Below are 24,026 nucleotides of genomic sequence, written 5' to 3' on the forward strand. Positions count from 1 at the left end.
TATTTATTTGACTGAAATTGTAAACCATAATCTTATGGTCAGTAAAAAGATTGAATCCTTCCTTCCTCATTTTCTTCCTTTCTTCTTTGTTTCCTTCCTTGTTTCATGCCCTTCTTCTCTCTCAACCAAATTCCAGGAGGGTAATTTCTTCTATAACTCAGTTTAGATTTGTGAGTTGTGCCAGTGGGAGAAAGGGAAGGGCCCCATTCTGAATGTTTATAGGAGTAAAATCAGCTATATTGTTTATGAACAGATATCTCAGTAATTTATTTCTTGAAGACTTCTGTCTTCTAGTCTTTAAAATGAGATAATCTGAATTCATCATGGTTTTTCCTGACCTCCCTCATGGCATCTGAGAAGTTCAGTCTAGTGAACACAGCTCAAGTGTTTACATTTCTGGTTTGTAAACCTAAACAGAAAACACAGAAAGAAAACTCTGAATCCTTTACCAGGCCCTGTTAAGCCCAAACAGGGCCTTTTTTTTGATTCCTGTTGAAACTAAAAAAACCAAGAATGCCGAAAACCAAGAACGACATTTCCCAAACGAGCTTTCAAAAACAAACATTAAAAATCGCGCCCTTTTCCTCAACTCCCACAGCCTAAACTCTTAACCCAGCAAACCAAAATAAAAACACTGATTCTAAACCACCCCCCAAACCTTCCAGGACAGCCTCGGGGGCAACAGCAAGACGGCCATGGTGGCCACGGTCAGCCCGGCGGCCGACAACTACGACGAGACGCTGTCGACGCTGCGCTACGCGGACAGAGCCAAGAACATCGTCAACCACGCCGTGGTCAACGAGGACCCCAACGCCCGCATCATCCGCGAGCTCCGCGAGGAGGTGGAGAAGCTGCGGGAGCAGCTCACCAAGGCTGAGGTACAAACCTGAGTCTTGCCAATCCAGCAAGTCCCTGCCCTCCACCAGGCTTGGCTGGCTCTACAGAAGGAATTGGTCTTGGTTTGGAAATTCAGGTGGCTGCTAAGGAAGGCAAGAGCTTCCCTTGAAGTGGAAGATGTAAATGCCCTCCCCCAGAATTGTTATGGTTTTGAAATTAAGGGGCTCTCAGGCAAAGATAGGGAAGTAGGAATAACAGTTTTTCACTAGGAAAATCAAAAAGAAATACAAATGCAATAATAAGAAAATACTACTGACAGAGTCAGAATATGAGCTGACACCCTGTAGAGCTTAGCTGACTCTGCAGAAGGAATTGGTCTTGGTTTGAAAAGACAGGTGTCTGCTAAGGAAGGCAGGAGAGTCCCTTGAAATGCCCTCCCCCCAGAATTGTTATGGTTTTGAAATTAAGGGGCTCTCAGGCAAAGATATGGGAGTAGGAATAACAGTTCTTTACTAGGAAAATTTGAAAGAAATACAAATGTAACATTACAAAAAGAAAATACTACTGACAGAGTCAGAATATGAACTGATATCCTGTAGAGTTTAGCTGGATCTACAGAAGGAATTGGTCTTGGTTTGAAAGGACAGGTATCTGTTAAGGAAGGCAGGAGAGTGCCTTGAAATGGGAAATGTAAATGCCCTCCCACCGAATTGTTATGGTTTTGGAATTAAAGGGTTCCTAGGCAAAGAGATGGGAGGAGAAATAACAGTTCTTCACCAGGAAAATGAAAAAGAAGTACAAATGCAATAATAAGAAAATACTACTGACAGAATATGAACTGACACCCTGTAGAGCTTAGCTGGATCTACAGAAGGAATTGGTCTTGGTTTGAAAAGACAGGTGTCTGCTAAGGAAGGCAGGAGAGTCCCTTGAAATGCCCTCCCCCCAGAATTGTTATGGTTTTGAAATTAAGGGGCTCTCAGACAAAGATACGGGAACAGGAATAACAGTTCTTTACTAGGAAAATCAAAAAAAAATACAAACGCAGTAGTACAAAAAGAAAATACTACTGACAGAGTCAGAATATGAACTGATATCCTGTAGAGCTTAGCTGGCTCTGCAGAGGGAATTTGTCTTGGTTTGAAAGGACAGGTGTCTGCTAAGGAAGGCAGGAGAGTCCCTGGAAGTGGAGAATGTAAACTTCCTCCCTCCAAATTGTTACGGTTTTGGAATTAAAGGGTTCTCAGGCAAAGATACGGGAGTAGGAATAACAGTTCTTTACTAAGAAAATTTAAAAGAAATACAAATGCAATAGTAAAAAAAGAAAATACTACTGACAGAGTCAGAATATGAGCTGGCACCCTGTTGGTCAGGGTGTTGGCAGCAGTCCCATTAAATGGTGGCTGCAGTCCTCCTGCAGGGACAGGTGTGGTTCTCCTGTAGAAGGGTGTAGTTTTCCTCTGAAGGTCCAGTGGTGGTGTAGATGAGCCTGGTCTTCCTCTGGGAATGTGGTTAAGAAAGCAGCTTCTCTGGGAATCCAGTGGGAAAAGGTTGCTGTGGTGTTCCAAATCTCAGATTATATCCAGGCAGGAATGCTTGGCTCCTCCCCCTGGGTGGAGCATCTCCCAGTGGGATGATGGAATTTTATCAGCCATGCAGGGACACTCACAGCCATGAACAGAGGATATTTCCTGGAGGGAGGATTGGTTGTGGAAGAGAGCAATAAAACTGCCCAATTAACAGAAGAGAACTGCCCCACCTCTAAAAGATGGCAAATAGAATACACAGCCCCAGCCACATCTTGTGTGACCTAAGACAGAATTCCATGAGGGAATGTTGCAGGGCATCCAGGCGATGCTTCTCTCTCCCTTTACATAATTATTTTACACTTTTCTGTGTGTCTGTCTTGAAACATGGGCATTCATTGAGATGCTGAGCACCCTGCTGAGCATTCTTGGTTTTACTCTGTGGAGCAGAGGACACAGAAACATGGATAGTTCCAGTTAAGACTGAGTGATTCTATATCATATATTATATACAATAGCAGAGCTCTGCTGTTATATTTCAAGAATTGAGCATGGCCACATCCTGTGAGATGTGACTTCAGTTAAATAAAGTTTTCTTGCCTGTTTCCAGCTGTTGAATCTCTCACAGGCCCTAGGCAATAGCTCTCTACAGCTCCCTGAAGGGACGTTGTAGCCAGGTGGGGGTCAGTCACTTCTCCCAGACAAGCAGTGGCAGGATAGGAGGACACAGCCTTAAGCTGCACCAGGGGAAATTTAGGCTGGAGATGAGAAAAAAATGGGAAATAAGGAAAAAAATTCTTCCTAGAAAGAGTGATTGAGCATTGGAATGGGCTGGCCAGGGAGGTGTTGGAGTCACCATCCCTGGAGGTGTTTAAAAAAAGACTGGATGTGGCACTCAGTGCCATGGATTAGTTGATAAGGTGGTGTTAGGTCATAGGTTGGACTCAGTGATCTCCAAGGTCTTTTCCAGCCTATTCTGTGATTGCTTCTGCAGTGAAATTTCAAGAGAAACATGGTCTAAATGTTGGATGAAGGCCAAGAATTAGTGTAATTCTGAGTTCTGTTTCCAAAGGGACAAACCAATGGTGATGTAATCCCTGTGGTTTGCAGTTCAGAAAAATTATGATTACAACATTTGCATCATGAGGTATGCAGGGAATGCTGGCTGTGATGCTGCAAATGACTTGTGGATTTTGGACTCTTCTCATTTGAGCTGCCTAATGTGCTAAGCATCCACTCTGTGTGTATCAGTTTCTTTAAGGTGTCTCAAGTTAAATATCATAATATTAAAATATCTAAAAATTCCTCTAAAATATCAGCCACAGACTTAACAGTACTCTGAGAGCTGCAAGTAATCCCCATTTGTTTAATTTTTTGGTATCACTCCCAAATAGTGGCAGCTGTCCAAAGTAATGAAGCAGTGTTTCCTAAGGATGAAATAATAAATATTTCATTTCCCAAGTATTAAAATCCCACCCTAGTTGTCATCCCAGTGGCATTGACAAAGAGCAGGGAAAAACCAGAGCAATTTGCTGTTAAGAGGCTGCACAGTAAAGGTCAAACCCCACATTCACAGCCTTGTGCTCCTTTCAGTTCATTACATTTGTTGCCCATCTAATTGTTCTTCCAGAAATGTGCATAAATAACTTCCTGAAGTGAACAAAAGCACTGACTCATTATGACAGGTTACATTTTCAAAGCTCATTTCCAGATACAGAAGTTGCCAGGTTTTGGGGTTTGAGTTTTATTTGCCTTTTGCTGTCAGTGTCCTTTTCTCTCCTGAACAGCCAGAACAGAACTTGACAGTTGATTTTCCCCCTCCCAGAGTATGGAATTATCCTCTTTTCCCCTTTTCTTTTATAATCCATGCATTTTGATTTTTTTTTTTGTTGTTGTAATTAGCACCTTTTTTTTAATTTTGTCTGTGCCAAGGCCACCGGCTTATCCTTCCTGAGCTGGGAATTCACCTGCTTCCAGCAGAGAAGCAGCCTGTGGGTCTGGGGTCAAGCTGGGCCCATTTCTTTAGGGTTTATTTTGGCATTGTGGGGAATAAGGAGAGTTACCCAGGTCATTGTGCAGCTGAAATGTGTGAAAATGTTCATTAATTGTCCAAAGAAATGGACAAATTAAACCTTGCAAGTATCTGGGCTTCATCCATCATTCTGCCCTGGTAGTGTCCACCCCTTTGCCCTGATCTTGCTTTTTTCTGGTACTGTGAATTTTTTTTTGGACATTGCCTTGGCTTCACTTCCCTTCTTGTGTGGAATTCACAGAATCATGGAGTGGTTTTGGGTTGGAAGGGACCTTAAATCTCATCCAGTGCCACTCTCTGCCATGGGCAGGGACACTTTCCTCTATCCCAGCTTGCTCCAAGCCCTGTCCAACCTGGCCTTGGGCATTTCCAGGGATGCAGGGGCAGCCACAGCTTCTCTGGGCACCCTGTGCCAGGGCCTGCCCACTCTCACAGGGAACAATTCCTTCCCAGTATCCCATCCAATCCTTCCCTCTGGCACTGGGAAACATTCCCCCTTGTCCCTCCAGAGCCTTGTCCCAAGTCCTTCTCCCTTTTAGCCCATATTTAGGTATTTAAAGGAGAAAAACCCCGCACAGGACACATCAGCTGACAGTTCCTAGACTGTTGTGTCTTGAGGCAGAGGAAACTCCCGTCTCAAAACAGGATTTTCCAATCCTGGCACTTGCTCCCTTTCTTGAAGGAGCTGCAGTGTAAGGAGGCCACTCTTTGATCTGGATTCCTGTGAGCAGTTTTGGGTTTGTGGTAAGGAAGTGTCTGATGCTGGAGGATGGTGTTCCCATTGTTTAATTGGCATTGCATAAATGCCAACCTGCCAAACCCATGTTCCTTGTTAGCAGCCATGAAATAATGACATGAGGAAGTCCCCAGGCTTTTTGAGCAAGGTTTGTAGAGGAGGAAATGCCACTGTGGAAGATGGAGATGGAAGTTTAAAAGTCATAAAATAGTTTGAGTTGCAAGGGACTTTTTAAAGCTCTTCTAGACCAACCCCCTGCCATGGGACACCTTCCACTGTCCCAGGGTGCTCCAAGCCCCATCCAGCCTGGGCTGGACACAACCAGGGATGGGAGGATGCTGATACCCTTTCAGTTTTTGGGGTGTCTGTGGGAGCAGCTTCTTACTCTTAAGGTAGTCCTTTGGTGGGCCTTTGGGTATTTCACCAGATAAACTTACAGCTGTGGCAAATTAGCAAGGAAATGGAATTTCAGTGTCCAGAAGCACATTGTAAAGCTTCTTTTGATATTCACTCTGTAAACTGCATGTAGAGATGTAGAAGTGCATAACCAGAAGAGCTGCGTTTTTCCTGCTGTAAAAATAATGCACACATCAGGCCATTTAAAAATGAGCAATAAAAATATTTTGGTGGCATGGCAGTGCACTGAGATGTGAGGTGTCATTTTTGAGGGTTTGACAGATGAGGGGACACAGCCAGAGCAGCAGGATCTTTAAAAACAAAACTGGTTTTGGTGTGAGTCACTTGGAATGTAGAGATAAGATTAGTTTCTGTGTGAGTATCTTTGTGCAAATCTGCCAGTATCATGTAATGGGTTTGTGTTGAAGCACATAAACTCCACTTTAACATCTGTACTGGTAACTAATTAAAGAACTTTTGGCTGGATTCTGCCTTTATGTGCAATGTGTGTTTTTAAGACCTCTTTGCTTACTGCTAAGTGTGCCTTGAAAAATGAGTCATGTTGCCTTTATTCATTCCCCCATCTGTGTGGCTGCAGAGGGAAAGAACACAGAGCACAACAAGCTTTTCTTGTTTCATTTGCTTTTATTCCTGCAGGCTATGAAATCACCAGAATTAAAAGAACGATTGGAGGAGTCAGAAAAGTTGATTCAGGAGATGACCGTGACCTGGGAAGAAAAATTACGAAAAACTGAGGAGATAGCTCAGGTTTGCTGCTTTCTTTCCTCCTTCCCTGCCCCCATTTTTTATGAAAAATAGGTTTGTTTTCTTTGTCTGTCAGTTCATAGAGATTGTCTGAGTCTCTCCCCACATTTATGGGTAAGTAGGTCAAGCTTGCTGCCCTTTTGAAAAGCTTCACTTAATTCCTGTGATAGATGGGTGCCTCCCAGATTACCACTCCAGTGACAATAATAAATTGTCACTGTATGCAAATGGAGAAGTTATTTTTAAAAAAAATTAAATAATCCACGGATGAGAGGATTACAGGGGTTTTTATATTCTTCAGGCAGTAAAATTGTTTGTGATGAGGGAGCATTGAGAGCATTCAGTGCAAGGTTATGGACTGAGTGCCTCAATGCACCAGGCAAAGGGCATTCAGAATGATAAAAAATAGAGCTATTGAGGATCTCTGTGTGTTTTAATAGCTCCTAAACTGATGTTTAGGGCCTCAGACCATAACTGGAGATGATTGCCTTGGAAAAATGATGCAGGTCACCACGGTTGTTGCATGACACTCCTGGTTCTTCCCACACAAATGCTGATGTATATATTTGCAGAGGGGAGCTTTGGAGGGGGAGGACTGTGTGGAGGTGATGAATAGTGTGTAATAAATAAGGGGAGAATGGAGCCTCTGGTACAGAGCCCTCTTGTAGATGCCACAATCAGAATAGACTGTGTTGACTTTGCTTTTAAAGATCCATTGTAAGAAGTGCTGCCTGTGACTAGGAGAGCTTCCTGCCTTTCAGTGCAATTCCTCCCTGTGTATAAGGGTGGAAAAAAATAAAATAAAATAGTAAAAAAAAATCCTGCTGTTATTTTACACAGTAGTTTTAGGCTTTGAATGTGTGAGGAGGTTGAAAAACTGAAGTAATGGGCTCAGCTCTTCAGACTAAATGTGCCTTGATCTCTGCTTTAGCTCTCTGCCTTTCTCAGTCTAAATTCCCAGCCTGGTAGGATGTTTCAGAGCTGGGAATTTCATGAGCCTTGAAAAAGAGATCTTTTTTCCAGAGGGGGGATAAGGACAAGGTTTTGTGCAGCACAGGCTGTTCCAGGGCTGTCTGGAAGTCAGTGGAAGCCTCTCTGTCAGTCCCCTCCTCACCTGGACAGAGGAGAGAAGGTGTAGCAGAAGGTTCCTGGGTCCAGATAAGGACAGGGAAAGATCAATCATCCATTACTGTCATGAGCAAAACTGATTTGACTGGGGAAAATGAGTTTAATTTGTTACCAATCAGATCAGAGTAGGGTAATGAGAAATAAAAACTCAATCTTGAAACACCTTCTCCCCTCTTCTCCTTTTTTCCCTCAACTTCACTCCTGGTTTTCTATTTCCTACCCCCAAGTGGGACAGGGATATAGGGAAAGGGGGCTGTGCTCTGTTCTCCACGTGTTGTATTTGCTGCTTTTTCATCTGTCTCAAATTGTGTCAGGGTAGGCAGGTAGGAAGGAGGGATGTTTGTAAATCTTTGAGGAAAGGATGATTCCTAATAGAGAGCAAGAGGCATTAATGAGAGTTCAAAGCCTTAAACACCGGCCACATGAAAAGCAATTTTTGTCATTTTCAGTGAAAAATTTCAGCATTTGACATACTTTTAATGGTTTTTTCAGCGTTTAAGTTAATTAACATTAGGTCTTGAGAAAAAATTAACAGCAACTGGCTCTTTTTCTCTCAGTTAATCCTGTGAGATTCACATTTGTGGGCCAAGTTCTCCTTAGGGCAGCATGTGCTTTATCTCTGTAGATAATAAGGATTTTTTGTGAACTTCAGAGCCTGGCACTGGTGATCAGAAGAGAGATCTTTGACATCACACTGCAGTTTCTCCTCTGTTCTTTGTTTTCTCTCTCTCTCTCACACACACACATGACTTTTCCTTACAAGGACATCATGTTGGGTTTGTAAGCCTGTGGGGAGACAGGGACCAGAAAATCAAGAGCGAGTTGTGCCATTTCTTTGCAATTTTAATCTTGATTAGACCTGGTACAACTGAGCAGAGAATGATCCTGAATATTGTGACATACTCAGGTTTTAAGTACAAAGCACACTGATAGGTAAAGATCAACGTTCCAGGATTATCCCTACATTATTTAAAAGTCTCAGCAGCACTGGGAAAGCCCTGTAGGTCTCTTGTATGTTTTTTTGCTTATGAATTTCACCTTCTCCTGTTTCTGCTTCCCCCAGTAATCCTGTGAGGAACCTCCCATATTTATTTCTATTTTTTTTTTTTTTTTTTTGGCTGTTGCAGACAGTGAGTCTCACTTCAGTTTCTCTCTGCTCCTGGGAACAATTCTCAACTTTTCTATCCCAATGGATTTTTTTTTTTTTTTTGGTAGAATAATCCCTTTTTTTTTCTAAGTCAGAAATGTTTAATGTTTCTCTTTCACTGTTCTGGTCTTACCCAAACCCTTCCCTTTGAGAGATGGACATTTTTGCACAGTAATGCTTTGTTGGGCATTTCTATGAAGTCTTTTGACAAGAACAAAACACCATCCAAAATGCTGCTATTCTTGTTCAGCAGGAAGTGTTCTTTGCATTACTTAAATAGCAGGTTGCCAGTTTTTTGTCATTTTGATTGCTCTGGAACAAAGGATAGACATGGAGCTTGGCTTGGCAAGGATTTAACTTAACTTCTTGCTTTTTAGCTGGAAAGGGAGAATAAAGGGCTCTAGAGATGGCTTTGTGGTAGCATTTTGCTGTTCCAGTGAGGTCATGGAGATGCTCTGCAGTGCTGCAGGAGGCTGCTCCCAGCTGCTTTCCTTTCCCACTGGGAATATGGGAATGTGTGGGACCAAAGCACGGAGCCAGAGGGGCGAGGACAGGAGGAATCACAGATACCCCTGAGCAGAGCTTGGTGCAGCTGAAGCTTCTGTGCCTCACCTGTTGCAGAAGAAAGAATTTCCTGTTCTAGAAGGATCAATCCATCATTTTTGCCTGGTGGCTCCTGCAGATGGGAATGGATTTCAGAATGTTTGGGCATCAGTCAGCTCAGTTTTGATGGCTGCTCTCTTCCAGGAGCGTCAGAAACAGCTGGAAAGCCTTGGCATATCCCTGCAGTCCTCTGGAATAAAAGTTGGGGATAATAAGTGCTTCCTGGTTAATTTGAATGCAGATCCAGCTCTCAATGAACTCCTGGTGTACTATTTGAAGGTAAAAATATATCTTTGTATATAAAAATTGTGTAATGTCAGGCTTCTAATTCATTTGGCAGAGTTGTGCTTGGAGAGTTCTATAAAACTGTATATCTAAAAATACTAAGATTTTTATAAGTACAGCCTTTTTATTTCAAATGTAATTCTTTGATCCACAGGAAAAGTTTGGGGATTTGATGTTTTTGTTTGTTTTGGTTTTCTTTGGTATTTTTTACAAGAAATTTCGGTGTGTTCTATTTGAGAAACTGTTGCCTGTTCTGGGATGAGATTTTTTTTTGTTGGTTGGGGTTTTTTTTAATGCAAACTTTCACAAGCTTTTACCCAGGAAATTGTTTTATATGAAGGTTGGGCATATCAGTAGTCAGCTTCTCTGTGTGTAGTCTAAATTCTAGCTGCTGTCTTCAGTTTATGAAATGCATTTTTAATCCTCTTCATGCAACTTGCCAGAAGTGAAAAACAAGTTCTGTTCTGCCTCAGCACTTCTGATGTGCAGACCCTGTTTCTGATATTAACCATCAAACACATGATGTGACTTTTTCACTCTGTGCTGAAATATTTGGGCAGTTTATTGTGGCTTTTACAAATTGCAGATGGAGGACTCAGGAGGAGAAGCAAGGTACAACCATTTTAAAGTCACATCTTGGAGTGGAAATTCTAAAAATTTCACAGCGAACGTCAGCAGTTGGAGCTTCACATTAAATCATTCTGTTCCCTTTGAAGTGGGATAGTAACTCTCAAAACAGCCACAAAATCAGCAATTCAGCTGAAAGATGGTTTTAGTTTAGTCAGTATTAGGAAATATCTGATCCTCTTTTATATCAGCCATTGTGGCTCTGTGATACCTCAATGGAAACAAGGGAAAACGCTTTTTCCATGTTGTATCTGCTAAAAAAAAACACATTAAAAAGGAGAAAAAAGCTGAGGTTTTGGGAGAGGTTGACTCTTTCCCAGACAACTTGCATGTAAAAGTCCAGCTGCTAAATCACTGACAGATACTGGGACAGATCCCACTTTGTCCCAGTGGTCACTGGTCACAAGGACAAGAGCAAGGCAAAGCCTTTGCCCATCAGTGCCAGCAGAAATGTCCTAGGTGGTTCTGTGCTCTTTTCCTTTGAAAACTCCTTGGGGTAGATTTTAAATCCTTCAGTTAGTCTTTGTTATTTTTTTAATAACTCAGATTTGTCTTTCTCCTGGGGAGTTTTGGTATAAAAATCCTTGTGCTTTGAAATTATTATGATAAAATTACTTGCAGCTGTTTTTCCTAAAATCCTGAGATTTAACTCCCTTGTTTCTCAGAGTATTTGCCCACTTTCTCTCTGAGCTGTGTGTGCACCAGGTCCTTCAAGTACTGAAGAACAACCTGAACTGACCTGTCTAAACTGTTAAATCTGTTCCTCAAAAATTGCTTGGAGATGCCTAAAAAAGAGATTTCTGTCCCAAAAGGGGGATTCAGCCCTGGCAGTGGTGGAATCCCCATCCCTGGAGGGATTTTAAAGCCTTGTGCAGGTGGCATTTGGGGTCATGGGGCACTGGTGGCCTTGGCTGTGCTGGGGGATGGTTGGATGGTCTTAAAGGGTTTTTTCCAAGCTCAGCAATTTGATTTGTGGGGTGATCCTTCATCTTACAAATCCCCCACACCTTGAATATCCAGGAATTTCCTGAGCTGTTGCTGATCTAGGTGGAACCTCCATAACCACCATGGATCTGCCCCTGAGAGCCTCTCTGAATTCCTGCCTGAAATCCTTTATTCCTTTGGCTTCTGCAACATTCCAATGCATTGGATTTCTCCATTAAATCATTAAATTCTCTTCATTTTCATGTTTAACTGTTGTAAACCTTCCTGAGTGCTCCCTGCTTGTTATTGTAAGACAAGGAGTTGGTTTTCTTCTCGTTTTCCCTTGAAGAGAAGCATTGAACAGCTGGGAAATTTTGGGACCAGATGACACAGCACATCCAGAAGGAGAATGGGTGAATTAGACCCAGTGAACCTCTGCAATCCATCACTAACATCTGAATTAATTTTTCCCCAGGAGCACACATTAATAGGCTCAGACAACTCTCAAGATATCCAGTTGTGTGGAATGGGAATTCTTCCTGAGCACTGCATCATAGACATCACCCCAGAAGGCCAGGTTATGCTGACCCCTCAAAAAAATACCAGGTGAAGGAATAAAATGCAGCCACAGCTGTTTGATACTTGTCCTTTTATCCAGTATTTTATGATTAATGGTGCAAAAAGATACTTGGAAAACAAACTGCTCTGTCTCCTGCGTAGTTAGAAAAATTCTGCTTTTACCCTAATTGTCACCTGCTCCTCTGTCAACTCATGTTCCATTCCAGTGGGATTTCTCTCAGGGAGGGTGTTTGTAGCCCAAATTTTTAAAGAGGAGATGAGTAAATTGCATGTGCTTTCAGCAAGTAGATACTCACTGATTTGCAGCTGTGTAGATGTAACTCCTATCAAAATTTGAATTAATTTTCTAGGAGATCTGTTGATATGCAAAGAGCTGCTGAAGCATTTGTTGCTTTATTCAATTAAGTAGCTCTACTTGAGAAGCAGCTGGCATATTCAGATTGATCACAAAATCACATGCAGAGTCAGCATCTCCAATAACTTCTTGTTAATACACAAAATTCAAACTTTGCACATTTACCCTGATTTGTTGCAGATCCTGCTTGGAGCAGGTTGGACTGAGTGACAACCTGAGATTCCCTTTAAATTTGAGTTATCCCACAGTCCCATTTTCAAACTTAATCTGACTCAGAAATAAAAGTAGTTTCTGATTATTTTAATGAGTGTCTTTAAGCTGTTCATGTAGCAAAGGTGTCGGTTGCCTTATTCAAATATTTCTGGTTTGTGTCTCTGTTTCACAGCAGTGTGCAAGTGTTTTTTTCTAGTGACTTTGTTTTGTCAGTCTGCTCATTTTTAAGCTCTAATTTTGCTCCCCAGACACAGCTGTAGTAATATCTGTCTAAATGTACTGAACTTCATGAGTTTAGGAGGTGAAAGGAAGCTGAATTTGAGGCATGTATGGAACAGCACTGGGTAGATCAGTGAATTTTCTGGGAATATTTTGCCTGTTTCCAATCCCAAAATCACTTCTCCTCTCTTTGCTTGTTGCAGTAATGAAAGTAATACTGGGAGGGGAAAAAAGGAAACTTCATATAAATCTATTTACTTTAGATTTTTGCCTTTTCCCAGGACGTTTGTAAACGGTTCTGCTGTCGTGTGTCCCATCCAGCTCCACCATGGAGACAGAATCCTCTGGGGAAACAACCACTTCTTCAGGTAACAGAAGTTATTCCAGGAATTATACATTGGCACCCACTCTGTTTTGGGTTAAAGCACAAGGAGAGATGGAGATTATAAAAACAATACTGGTGTTGGACTGGTTTTTAATGCTAAATGTTGTTACAAGGTCACTGTGCTCTCTGTCCCCTGCAATCCCAGCCATATCTGTGACCTTTCTCTATCAGACAGGATCACTGGCAGTTGTTTTCTGTTCAAGATTGTGCTTTGAAACCCTCTGAAATACTTCAAAAATCAGTGGATTTGAATGATAATCTAAAATATCACTGCTTTATTTCGTGCTTAAAAGGAGAACCCACATAAAAAAGCGAGCTATCACTTCATTATTGCCTCTAAATTATTTGGATGTGGAATGACTAAAAAATGTCATGATTATCTAAACTGTATTATTGGTAGCATGAGGTACTTAATTATGAGAATGTAGAATGGATTAATTAGTTTACCTTCTGCTCTTCTTTTTGCCCTGAAGAAAATTACACCCACAGGAGATCAATAAAATTTGAAAGAGATGAAAAAAATCTTGTGATTTCGAGGCTTTACTGAATTTTAACAATATTTGAAAGCAACCCTGTGTTTCAGAGCTGAGCAGTTAATAGTTCTCTAAAAACTTTCCTCTTATTTAAAGGCTGAATTTGCCAAAGAAGAAAAAGAAGGCAGATCATGAGGATGAGGAGCGGGACAGCTCCATGAAGTGCAGTAACAGCGTGGAGCAGCTGGATATAGATGGAGACAATTCCAGTGAGGTGTCCAGTGAGATTAACTTCAGCTATGAGTATGCCCAGATGGAAGTCACCATGAAGGCTCTTGGTAGTAATGGTAAGGAGCCACAAAGAATTATTTGGAAATGTGTATAAAATAGGAGGATAACCACAGGCTTTTTCCCTTGTAACTTCCTTTTGGAGAATTTTTCTTGTGAGTGACTCATCACAGTCGTTTTTGGGCTTGAGGAGGGAAAAATAACCATGGCAGACTGTTTGGTTTGGCAGTTCTTGCTGAGGGGAAAGCCAAAAGTGGAATGCTGGTGGAACTGCAGTCTCAAATCAAAGTGTTTTCACTTGGCTGTTTATTTTTCTTGTGTTATGTCTCACTAAGGCATTAACTGCAGCAATTTCTGTCTCTGAAACCGTGTTTTTGAGTTTTTGTGGTCTCATGTGGCTGTCCCAGAATGACATTATTTTGGGAAACAGGAAGACTTTTTTTTTTTTTTTTTTTCAGCTTGGGCTTTCCCTTTTTTTAAATTCTCTTAAATCATCTGCCTTGTAAACATTTGTTTGCTTCAGAATTCAGCAGCACTTTTTAAAATACACACTGCAACAAAACCCAAATCTCTCTTTTTACCTGATACTGTACTCACATACATCCAGGACGTTCCTCAGCATGGATTTCATTGCAGTACTTTCTTTATTTTCCAACTCTTCCTAGACCCAATGCAGTCAATCCTGCAGAGCCTGGAGCAGCAGCACGAGGAGGAGAAGAGATCAGCTCTGGAGAGGCAGAGGCTGATGTACGAGCACGAGCTGGAGCAGCTGCGGCGCCGGCTCTCGCCCGAGAAGCAGCATTTCCGCAGCATGGACAGGTTCTCCTTCCACTCCCCCAGTGCCCAGCAGCGCCTCAGGCAGTGGGCAGAGGAGAGGTGGGTACCCCCCCTGTGGCCATCAGGGGTGTCCAGTGAAATTTCTGCAGAAAATTTGGTAAAATTTTCGTTGTGCTGTGATTGTGGTGGGTTTCTGTGAGGACTCCGTGGCGGGGCTTGGGGAGGACATGGCCGAAATATTTCTCTAAAAATCACAGAATGAAGGAACAGGTTGGGTTGGAAGGGCCCTCAAACACCATCCAGTTCCACTTCTGCCATGAGGAGAGCACTTTCCACTATCCCAGTTTGCTCCAAGCCCTGTCCAACAGGCCTTGAACACCTCCAGAATAACCAGACCTACGAGGGTAGAAAAGATGAGAAATAACGAGCTCCTGCTTTGTTGTTAAGGAGAAGCTCTATCCTGATCAGCAGCAAATTTAACTAAAGATGAGGTGATTGGATGAAATTTTGAGGCTCCTGTGTGAGTTTGTTCTGTCGTGGGTCATGCATGACTCAGCTGCTGCAAAGTTGTTTTTCCTCTTGGCTCAGATCCAGCTGTCTGACCTGGGCAGGTTCTGGCAAGCAAATAAAAAACCAGGAGTAAGAGGATGATACAAAGAATTTAAATCTGGATCATTATAAAGAACATTTCATAACCACAGAGGGGTCACTGTCCACTCTGCCTCTTCCTGGGTGATGGCACTGGGGTTATTTATTTCAGCTCCTAAAAAATCCTTTCCACTATTGCTGTCAAAAAGAGCAGCTGCAGGAGGAAGATGAAACCCTAAATAAATGAGTGTGGTAAAGACATTGTCATGAAAAATACAGATCTAATAGATATGGATAGAAAAGCAGCTTTGGAAGTAAAAAAATATTTCAGAGAGCCTGACAAGGTGTTAGCTGTGTGCCTGGGATGTTTTGTGGCACCAGATTCCTGGGCTGCACAGTTGACACTTTCTCTCACACTTGCCAGGAGAGCCAGTGAGCAAGTGGGCCATGTCTGAATAAACCTTTCTCTGTAACATGGAACATCCACATCTGTGGTGGGAGAACTCTGGAATGAGCCACACAAAAGCTGCCTGTTCAGCAGATGCATGGAGAAGTCTCCAAAGCCAGCAGCATCCTAGTTTTCATATTGCTAAATTCATACAGATAGGAGGGATTTTTCCAGTTAAAATGTAATTTCATATGCCTGATTTTTTTGTGTTAAAAATATAAATTATATAAATATAATGTTAAAATTATTTTGGTGTGAAGGGACCTGAAAACCCTTCCAGTCATGGCAGGGACACCTTCCACTGTCCCGAGTTGCTCCAAGCCCCATCCAGCCTGACCTTGGACACTTCCAGGGATCCAGGGGCAGCCACAGCTTCTCTGGGCACCCTGTGCCAGGGTCTCACCACCCTCACAGCCAAGAATTCCTTCCCCATATTCCATCCATCCCTGCCCTCTGGCAGTGGGGAGCCATTCCCTGTATCCTGTCCCTCCATCCCTTGTCCCCAGTCCCTCTCCAGCTCTCCTGGAGCCCCTTTAGGCCCTGGAAGGGGCTCTGAGCTCTCCCTGGATCCTTCTCTTCTCCAGGTGAGCACCCCCAGCTCTCCCAGCCTGGCCCCAGAGCAGAGGGGCTCCAGCTCTGGAGCAGCTCCTTGGCCTCCTCTGGGCTCTCTCCATGTCCTCCTTCTCTTGGACCCAAGGATGTTGTGTAGGGCAGTGTCCAAACCTTTGCACGAGTTCTGGTGAAGTCCAGGGCTTGTGAACATGAGGTTGCTTCTGGGTTTTCTCACCTGTCCAATGTTTGTAGCAGCCCCACTATAATGTCACCTTCCCTCTTTAATCCTCACCCACAAGCTCTCAGTTGCCTCCTCATCCATTTATTTTGCTTTTCATGAACCTCATGATTTTTCTGGTCTCCCCTTCCCAATCCAGGGAAGAAATGCTGACCCACAGCCTGAGGAAGCTGCGAGAGCAGATTGTTAAAGCCAATTTGTATGTGAGAGAAGCCAATTTTATTGGAGAGGAACTGGACAAGAGGACAGAGTACAAAGTGACCCTCCAGATCCCAGCTTCAAGCCTTAATGCCAACAGCAAGGTACAGTCACCCTGACTGAATTAAATGGTTGTTTAGCAAGCTTGTCCCCCAGTGTTCAGATTTCTTTTACTCTGACTGTAATGGTTTAGTTAGTTTTCCACTAATGTGCATCTTTGCTACATCCTCATCTTATTTTATGCCATGAAAATCTTACAATGTCCCTTAAAAGATAAATGTTTGGAGATGCAAGACCTTTCCCCTGGTGTTGAAGTTCCCACTTGCTGCTGTTGCAGAGTGACAAAGTCTCTGCAGCTTGGGTAAACTCTATTGCAAGTGTTTTCCATCCCTTTGTGGACATTTGACTTTGCATCATCCCAGTGAGCTGTGAAAATTTTGCCCCCCCCATTACAGAGAGAGGAACTGGAGCAGAGAGGATTGCAATTATTTGTTCCCAGGCATCTTAGAAATTTTGGAAGGAGGGATCTGAACTCAGACTTCTGTGTCTTAAGCTGTCTAACGAAGCTGGTGTTATTTCTTGGAGCCAAATCAGTATTTTGGTGATACTCAGACTGCCTTTAGTACAGAAGAATGATTTTATTCTAGGATTATAATTTTTGTCAGTTGTTTTAGAAGTTTTTTTCACAGTCTTCTAGGGAAGACACATCCAGAGACAGGATGATAAAGGGGGTTAAGTGTCTGCACTAGTTGAAAGTTGCAGGCAGTAGTAATTTTAGCTGGAGCTCCAGGCCTGCTCTAACTTGAGGGTATTTGTGAAATACTTAAATGTTCCCATTTCTAACACTTAATGCAAGGTGAAAATCCATGGAAACCAGTGCCTGTAGCTGTGATTAGACTGCCCAGTTAAAATGAACACCAATACACTGTGACAGCTGAACTCAGAGCCCGTCACGCTTGGATTTGGCTGCTCAAGCCAGAATAAAAAAAAAGAACAGACTTTCCCCAAAGATATTCTCAAGTTTGTGTTAATTTTAAATTCCTTTTTCACTGTTGTGACTCGAATTTCTTCTTGGCATCCCTTTAATTGTTCAACAGAGAGGTGCAATTCTCAGTGAGCCTGCAATCCAGGTGAGGAGGAAAGGGAAAGGCAAACAGATCTGGTCACTGGAAAAGCTGGAGAATCGACTGGTGGATATGAGGGACCTTTACCAGGAGTGGAAGGACTGTGAGGAAGACAACCCAGTAAGTAACAAGTCCTCCTGTAATTGCATTCCTGTTACATTTTCAGGAGGATCGTTGGGTGGAGGTGGGGAGGGAATATACAAAGAGCTGGGTTTCCCTGAGGTTTTGTTTTTCCTGGCCCTGAATTGATGCTCAGCATTTCATTAACCCTTATCTTGTCACTCTGAGCCCTGCCTGCATGCATAGTTTGGTGAAGGAATGGAGCACACAATAGGAAGTTGCAGGTGACACAGCAGCAGTCAATGTTCAGGAATCTGGCAGAGTTCAGGAGAATTTGCTCAGGGCAGGCCTTACCCAAAGCAAAATTCATTTCCATTCTTCTTGTGATCTAATCTGGCCTCTTGCTTCAGTCCCTTTTCCTTTCCCTGGGCTGGTTGTGCCACACTTAGACAAGTGTTTCCTGGGAGGTTTGGTTTCCTGACAGACTCTGGATTTGCTTGCAGGTGATGAGAGCTTATTTCAGGAGAGCTGATCCCTTCTACGACGAGCAGGAAAACCACAGCCTTATTGGAGTAGCCAATGTTTTCCTTGAGTGCCTGTTCTATGATGTGAAGCTTCAATATGCTGTCCCAATCATCAATCAGAAGGGAGAGGTTTGTCATTCTTTGAAATCTGTCCTTACTCAGCTGTTGAATTACAGCCTGTGGATCTCACTACCAGCATGGAGTAGTTAATTTCCAGTTTCATGTGCACAAGTTCTTCACTGACAGTGTGGAATTGTATATATCCCATAATATTTTACTGGAATTTTCAGGCAGCTCTGAATCCCAGCAAGGTGATTGTGAAAGGAGAAAGCTTCCTGAGGGAAACAGCCTGAAATAAGTCCTTAGGATGAGCTGTAGCTCCACTGGTTTCACTGCCTGCCATCAAGAAAATAGGTTCTTAAATATATTCTGTAAGAACAACTTCAAAGGCAGCAGAGCACACCAGGCAGCATTCCCCATGCTCTGCATCAAGTGTGCACTTTGCAGACCCTCCAGAGACTGGTCTGAAGGTGAAATTCTTCCCTAAGTCACCCCAGTGTCTGATTTCTTTATGGTTTTTGCAACAAAGGCTTTTTGATTCTTGCCCCGAAGCGTTCTTCACGTGGTGCAAGAAATGCAGAGGGCAAAAGGGATGAAGTGTTGGCTGCTCACAGGCTGGGAGGGGCTGAGCCTGTCACTGTTTTGTGGCACACCAATAACTCTGACTCCTGCCCTGCCAGGTTTCAGGTCGTCTCCACGTGGAAGTTGTTCGAGTGAGCGGGGAGATCGATGACAGGCTGGTGGGAGGTGAGGACAGTCCTGACTACTCAAATGAAAATGACATCCCAGAGAGAAAACTTGTCTGCAGGGTGAGTTCCAGGTGTATCCCAACCTCTGAGCAACCTTTTCTCTTCCCGTCCAGAGTCAGAAAGAAATTCTTGACTTCGGGACATTGGATGTCTTCTCTTTATAACCTTATTTTGTTTCTGAAATGGCTGAAGTAACACAAGAAAATTAGTTGGGGTTTGTTCCTTTCATTAATTGCATTTTTATACCAAAGGCTCACCCCAGGAATTTTCTTGGAATCCCGGGAAGGTCTTTGTATTAGGATTGGCACTGCAATATCCAATTTAAGAATATCTTGCAGAATGAAGAATCACTGCAGAATCCAATCAAGAGATGGGAGATAAAACTCCCATCACTCATAATCTCTTAATATTTCTATTAAGAAATATTGTATTATTAAGAAATATTGTTTCTCTCAATATTTCTTTCTCTAAATATTAAATATTTTGTAAAATATGTACAGTGTGTTTATTACTGTTAGTAATAAAAGAAAATTAGTAGGAAGCATTTACTAGCAGTTGTGTGATAGTAAAACTACAAGCTACAGGTAAAGAAAGGCAAAAAACATTATAGGGAGTGGTTCCCCAGCCTTGCTGACTCCTGGACAATATGAACAGTTTGGGAGAAATTGTGCCTTTCCTCCCCCCACTTTTTATCCTGTCCCACAGAGCTCCAGTGCTTACAAGCAGGATGGGGCATTTTGGCAAAAAATACTCCTGCCTGATCCTGAGGATCATACTGCAGAAGTCCAGCTCATTTGGTCTTCATTTGACAAATGGAGAATAAAAGGTTCTTAAATATATGGTGAATATGATGGCTTTGTTTAGATCAGAATGAGAATTCACGTTTTGTTTCCATTTGGCATTGATTTGATGATAGGACAGGCTAATTTGGCATTCTTTGGGGTTGATTTTGGGTTATTTGCAGCATCACAGAGTAAGAACAAGTAGTATCTTAAACCCAGGATTTTTGGAGCATAAAGGAGACGCTGGAAATATGAGATTTTTATTGTATTCCTCTTCAGTTGCAATGGGTTTGGTGCATTTCACCGTTAAAAATGAGCAGAATGTCCCTTCCAGGAAATATGAGCCTGGTGACATCTAGTGACTGTCCTCAGCTGCTGCACTCCAAACGTTGTCTCCAATGAGTATCAGTGCAGAAATCTTATTTGCTGAATTGTTTTTTATTTGTGTTCTCATTTGTTTTTTCTGGTCCTACATTTTTTATGATTTGCAGTGGAACATTTTTCTGCCTGGTGCTGTTTTTAATTCCATGCCTGATGAAGAAGTGCTTTTCATTTCTTTCTCGCCTCCTTTCCAGATTAAAATACTTCAAGCTACAGGTTTGCCACAGCACCTGTCCAACTTTGTGTTCTGCAAATACACATTCTGGGATCAAGTGGAGCCAGTTATTGTTGCACCTGAGGTGGATCCTTCCCAGTCTTCCATCAGCAAGGAGCCACGGTGCATGGTTGTCTTCGACCACTGCAATGTAATTTCTGTTTCTGTTTTATTCATTAAACTGGAAGGCAGGCAAAAAAAAGCAGGTTTAGTTTTTGTAGCAGTTTTATCTGCATCTTTTCTCACCTTTTATTTCATGATGCCCTAATACCATTTTTAATTTCATTATGTTGATACAGTAATATTTTTTTAATAAGAAATCACATGTCTTCAGAGTCCATTTAAGTTTGTTTCTTCTGCACTGTTCATTTGTACAGAAATTACTGAAGGTGAAGTGGGTTAGTAAAGGAAAACATCAGTTCATCTGAGAAACTAATATTGGAATTTATCCTCAGTAAAATTCACTCTGGATGAGGGATATTTATTATGTGATGTCACTAACTGAGCTGATCACTCTAAGTCTGATGAAATGAGGAGAAATGTCCCAGTTCTGGGACATGAGGCTGCTGTAGATGCTGAAGTTGGGTTGTTAGAGGTCAGAACTAACTATTTAGCACAGACTCTTTCTTCCCACTGGCTTTGGAGCAGCTGAGCAGAGGCATTTTATAGAGACATCTAAAGTCAGCTTGGATGAATCTCAACCAAATCACCCCAGCTGTCACCGTGTTCTCTCCCTTCTCATCACACTGGGCAATTTATTCCTCTTCCCATTTGTGAAATGGATGTAACACCTTCTGATGAGTTTTGATTTTCTGATTCTGAGCATTGCAACATGTGCTTTGATTTTTTTCTGAGCCATTGCCTCAGGGCTTGCATCAACCTGTGGTCATTTTTCAGCTCCTTATAGACTTTAATCTTTGGAAAATCACCTACCTTTGACCTGCCTCCTAATTTTACAAACTGAGCCAACTCTTCCTTTCCACTGGATTGTGTCTTGGGAACCAGGGGCATTTTACTAAATGCTTTTATCCAAGTCAAGGCAGTAAAATCTCCCAGCCTGAGTCATGTAGTCACAGTTTCCAACTGATTTGTCCCTTCCAGGAGGTTTCTGTGAATATTTCTGAAGACTTCATGGAACATCTTTACGATGGTGCTTTGGCCATTGAAGTTTATGGGCACAAGCAGAGTGGTGACAGAAAAAACCCAGCCCTGTGGGATTTGGGAATAATTCAAGCCAAAACACGCAGCCTTCGGGACAGGTACGTGTGGGAAATACATCTTTGGTTTGGAATTTGGGAAAAATCACCATCTGAGGTGCCCAGTTTTGAAGCAGGTTTGGGGTAAGGAGTCACATTTTGAACTGAAGGCCCCTGCATGACTCCAATTCATTCCTGGCCATGAAATGCCATCCCTGTAATGCTTCTACTGGAAAAGTTTTATTTCTTATTACCTCAATTTGGATAAATATGTAATATTATGGTAATTCAGACTGCAGGGAGGTGCTTTTGGTTTGCTGGCACCATTTGCTGTCCCCAAAGTAATCTTGTAGTAGCATTTTCTTAAACGTGAGTTGTTTTGCCTGTTCAGTTAGAAGGCAGCTCTGCATCTTAATTTATTGGCAGTTACTTCTTTTTTTACTTGCAGCTTAAGTTTATGTTGACTATTAAGCTGCATATAAGGAAATTTAAAATAAAAGTCAGGGAAATATGACAGAGAGGAAAAGGATGCTCTAAAGTAGTGGGTTGTGTTTGGTAGCTAAGTAGTGAGCACCTCTATCCTTTTTAATTTTGAAGTTCTACAAAAATGGCTGTTGCTTATTAAGCTCTGGGAAGAGTTGGAGAGGAGGCAGTGAGATGAAGGAGGTCAGGAAAGTGCTCTGAATTTTGAGAGCTTGTGAGACAATGTCATATTTCATTCTTCTGTCTTCCATCTCAGCCTGATTGCCCTGACAACACTGGGCTTCTGTGGCAGGAGTTGAGACCAGAGCTTACATGTGGAGTATTGGAATCAGGAGAAGGCTTATTTCTGATGTTTGACTAAAATAGCTGTCAGGAAAATTCAGAAGCTCTGCACAGCTGGTACCTGTGTGCTCACAAATGCTGCATTTATTGCAGCTGCTGCTGCTTCAGTCTGCACTCTGAGCTTAGCATTTTGATGTTTTAATTCATTTTTCTTTGGGGGGAAATAAAACCCATCCAAAGAGAGGAAACAACCCAGTCCATGACTTGTTCTGCAGGTGGAGCGAGGTGACGCGCAAAGTGGAGCTGTGGGTTCAGATCCTGGAGCTCAATGAGAACGGCGAGTACTGCCCAGTTGAGGTGACCCCTGCCAAGGATGTCAGCACAGGAGGCATCTTCCAGCTCAGACAGGTGAGGTGGCACAGGAGGGTTCCAGCTCTGCCAAAAACACCTGGGGAGCTTTGCTTTGGGTGGCCAAGGAAGTGTCAAGCTTAGGTGCAAAACAAAGTGGGAGACAGAACAAAACTCAGCTTAAAGGTGATCAAAGCTTTCCCTGCAACCTTTTTGTCCTGTCCTGTGCCAGCACCTGGCAGAAGGGACATCAGTCTCCACTGAGCTTCATTTTATTTTTTAAAGAGGTCCAAGAATTCTCTTTTACTTGATCCTTCCAGCCAAGCACTCCTTTGTTCAGGAGTCAGCACAGGAGGCATCTTCCAGCTCAGACAGGTGAGGTGGCACAGGCAGGGTTCCAGCTCTGCCAAAAACACCTGGGGAGCTTTGCTTTGGGTGGCCAAGGAGGTGTCAAGCTTAGGTGCAAAATGTGATGTTGTGGGAAACAGATGGAGAGCAGGAGACTCAGTTTAAAGGTGATCAAAGCCCTCCCTGTAACCTTTTTGCTCTGTCCTGTGCCCTGTCCTGTGCCAGCACCTGACATCAGCCTCCACTGAGCTTCATTATTTTTTTAAAGAGGTCCAAGATTTCTCTTCTATTTGATCCTTCCAGCCAAGCACTCCTTTGTTCTTTGAATTCTACCTGCTTTAAATTGTTAATGCTTAACTGAGCAGCTCACATTTTGAAATGATGAGCTATTGATAAGCTGCTGCCCAAAGAGCACAAGGAATCAGTAAAAGTTAGATACAGGCTGCTCCTCTGACCTCACCAACTCCTTTGATTTTTATTTTAATTTTCTTCTTTTTATTTACTTTTTTCTCCCCTTACAGTTTTAGTTGAGAGCAGAGCCAGAAAAAGTTCACTGAAATTTCAAATTAGACTATTTGCTCTCCTTTTTTGTGGGTGGGAAGAAGATCCCATTTTCTGCCTTCAAAAGTATTAAAAAATAAAGTCCTATAAGGGTATGTTTGAAAACCCTCCAGAAACATAAACTGGGGAGCTGCTGAATGCTGAACTTTTATTTTTCTCTGTAAATTCATAGATCCTGTAAATATAAATCCTTGCAGCGGGAGGGGGATCTCTTGAACACTGGGTCATTGGGATTGCAGCACTTTGTTCTTCCCAAAAGAAAAATATAATTTTCCTTGCCAGTGGCTGCCAGTAGAGGTCTCTCTGGAATTAAACTTCCAGCACTTTATATTCATTTTTTTAAATACAAGCATTTCAAATTGTTGTTTTTTGGACAGGGGCAATCTCGACGAATCCAGGTTGAAGTGAAATCTGTGCAGGAATCTGGGACCTTGCCACTGATGGAGGAATCCATATTATCTGTTGGTGTTGGCTGTGTTCAAATCAAACATGTCAAGTCACAAAATTTTCAGGTAAAACTCTGAATATTTTACTGTCAGCTATTTCCAAGAGCTGGAAAGCATCAAGGGAATCATTTCCCATGGCAAAAAATAAC

At 42.4% G+C, this 24,026-nt stretch overlaps 1 protein-coding gene across 2 annotated transcripts in view; it reads left to right on the forward strand.

The window, feature by feature from the left end:
- Positions 1-24,026, forward strand: part of KIF13B (kinesin family member 13B) — a 122,185-nt gene that overhangs the window by 60,206 nt on the left and 37,953 nt on the right. For both annotated transcript variants that reach the window (XM_030235386.2, XM_050972498.1), the window contains exons 11-25: positions 666-878; positions 6,185-6,295; positions 9,315-9,449; positions 11,482-11,612; positions 12,654-12,740; positions 13,387-13,577; positions 14,184-14,394; positions 16,261-16,423; positions 17,417-17,563; positions 18,007-18,156; positions 18,768-18,896; positions 20,194-20,364; positions 21,315-21,472; positions 22,450-22,582; positions 23,809-23,943. In XM_030235386.2, the coding sequence (XP_030091246.2) occupies positions 666-878; positions 6,185-6,295; positions 9,315-9,449; positions 11,482-11,612; positions 12,654-12,740; positions 13,387-13,577; positions 14,184-14,394; positions 16,261-16,423; positions 17,417-17,563; positions 18,007-18,156; positions 18,768-18,896; positions 20,194-20,364; positions 21,315-21,472; positions 22,450-22,582; positions 23,809-23,943 (2,265 nt within the window). The remainder of the gene's footprint in view (positions 1-665; positions 879-6,184; positions 6,296-9,314; positions 9,450-11,481; positions 11,613-12,653; positions 12,741-13,386; positions 13,578-14,183; positions 14,395-16,260; positions 16,424-17,416; positions 17,564-18,006; positions 18,157-18,767; positions 18,897-20,193; positions 20,365-21,314; positions 21,473-22,449; positions 22,583-23,808; positions 23,944-24,026) is intronic.

The sequence above is a fragment of the Serinus canaria genome, chromosome 3, assembly GCF_022539315.1.
Source record: "Serinus canaria isolate serCan28SL12 chromosome 3, serCan2020, whole genome shotgun sequence".
Taxonomy (NCBI): Eukaryota; Metazoa; Chordata; class Aves; order Passeriformes; family Fringillidae; genus Serinus; species Serinus canaria.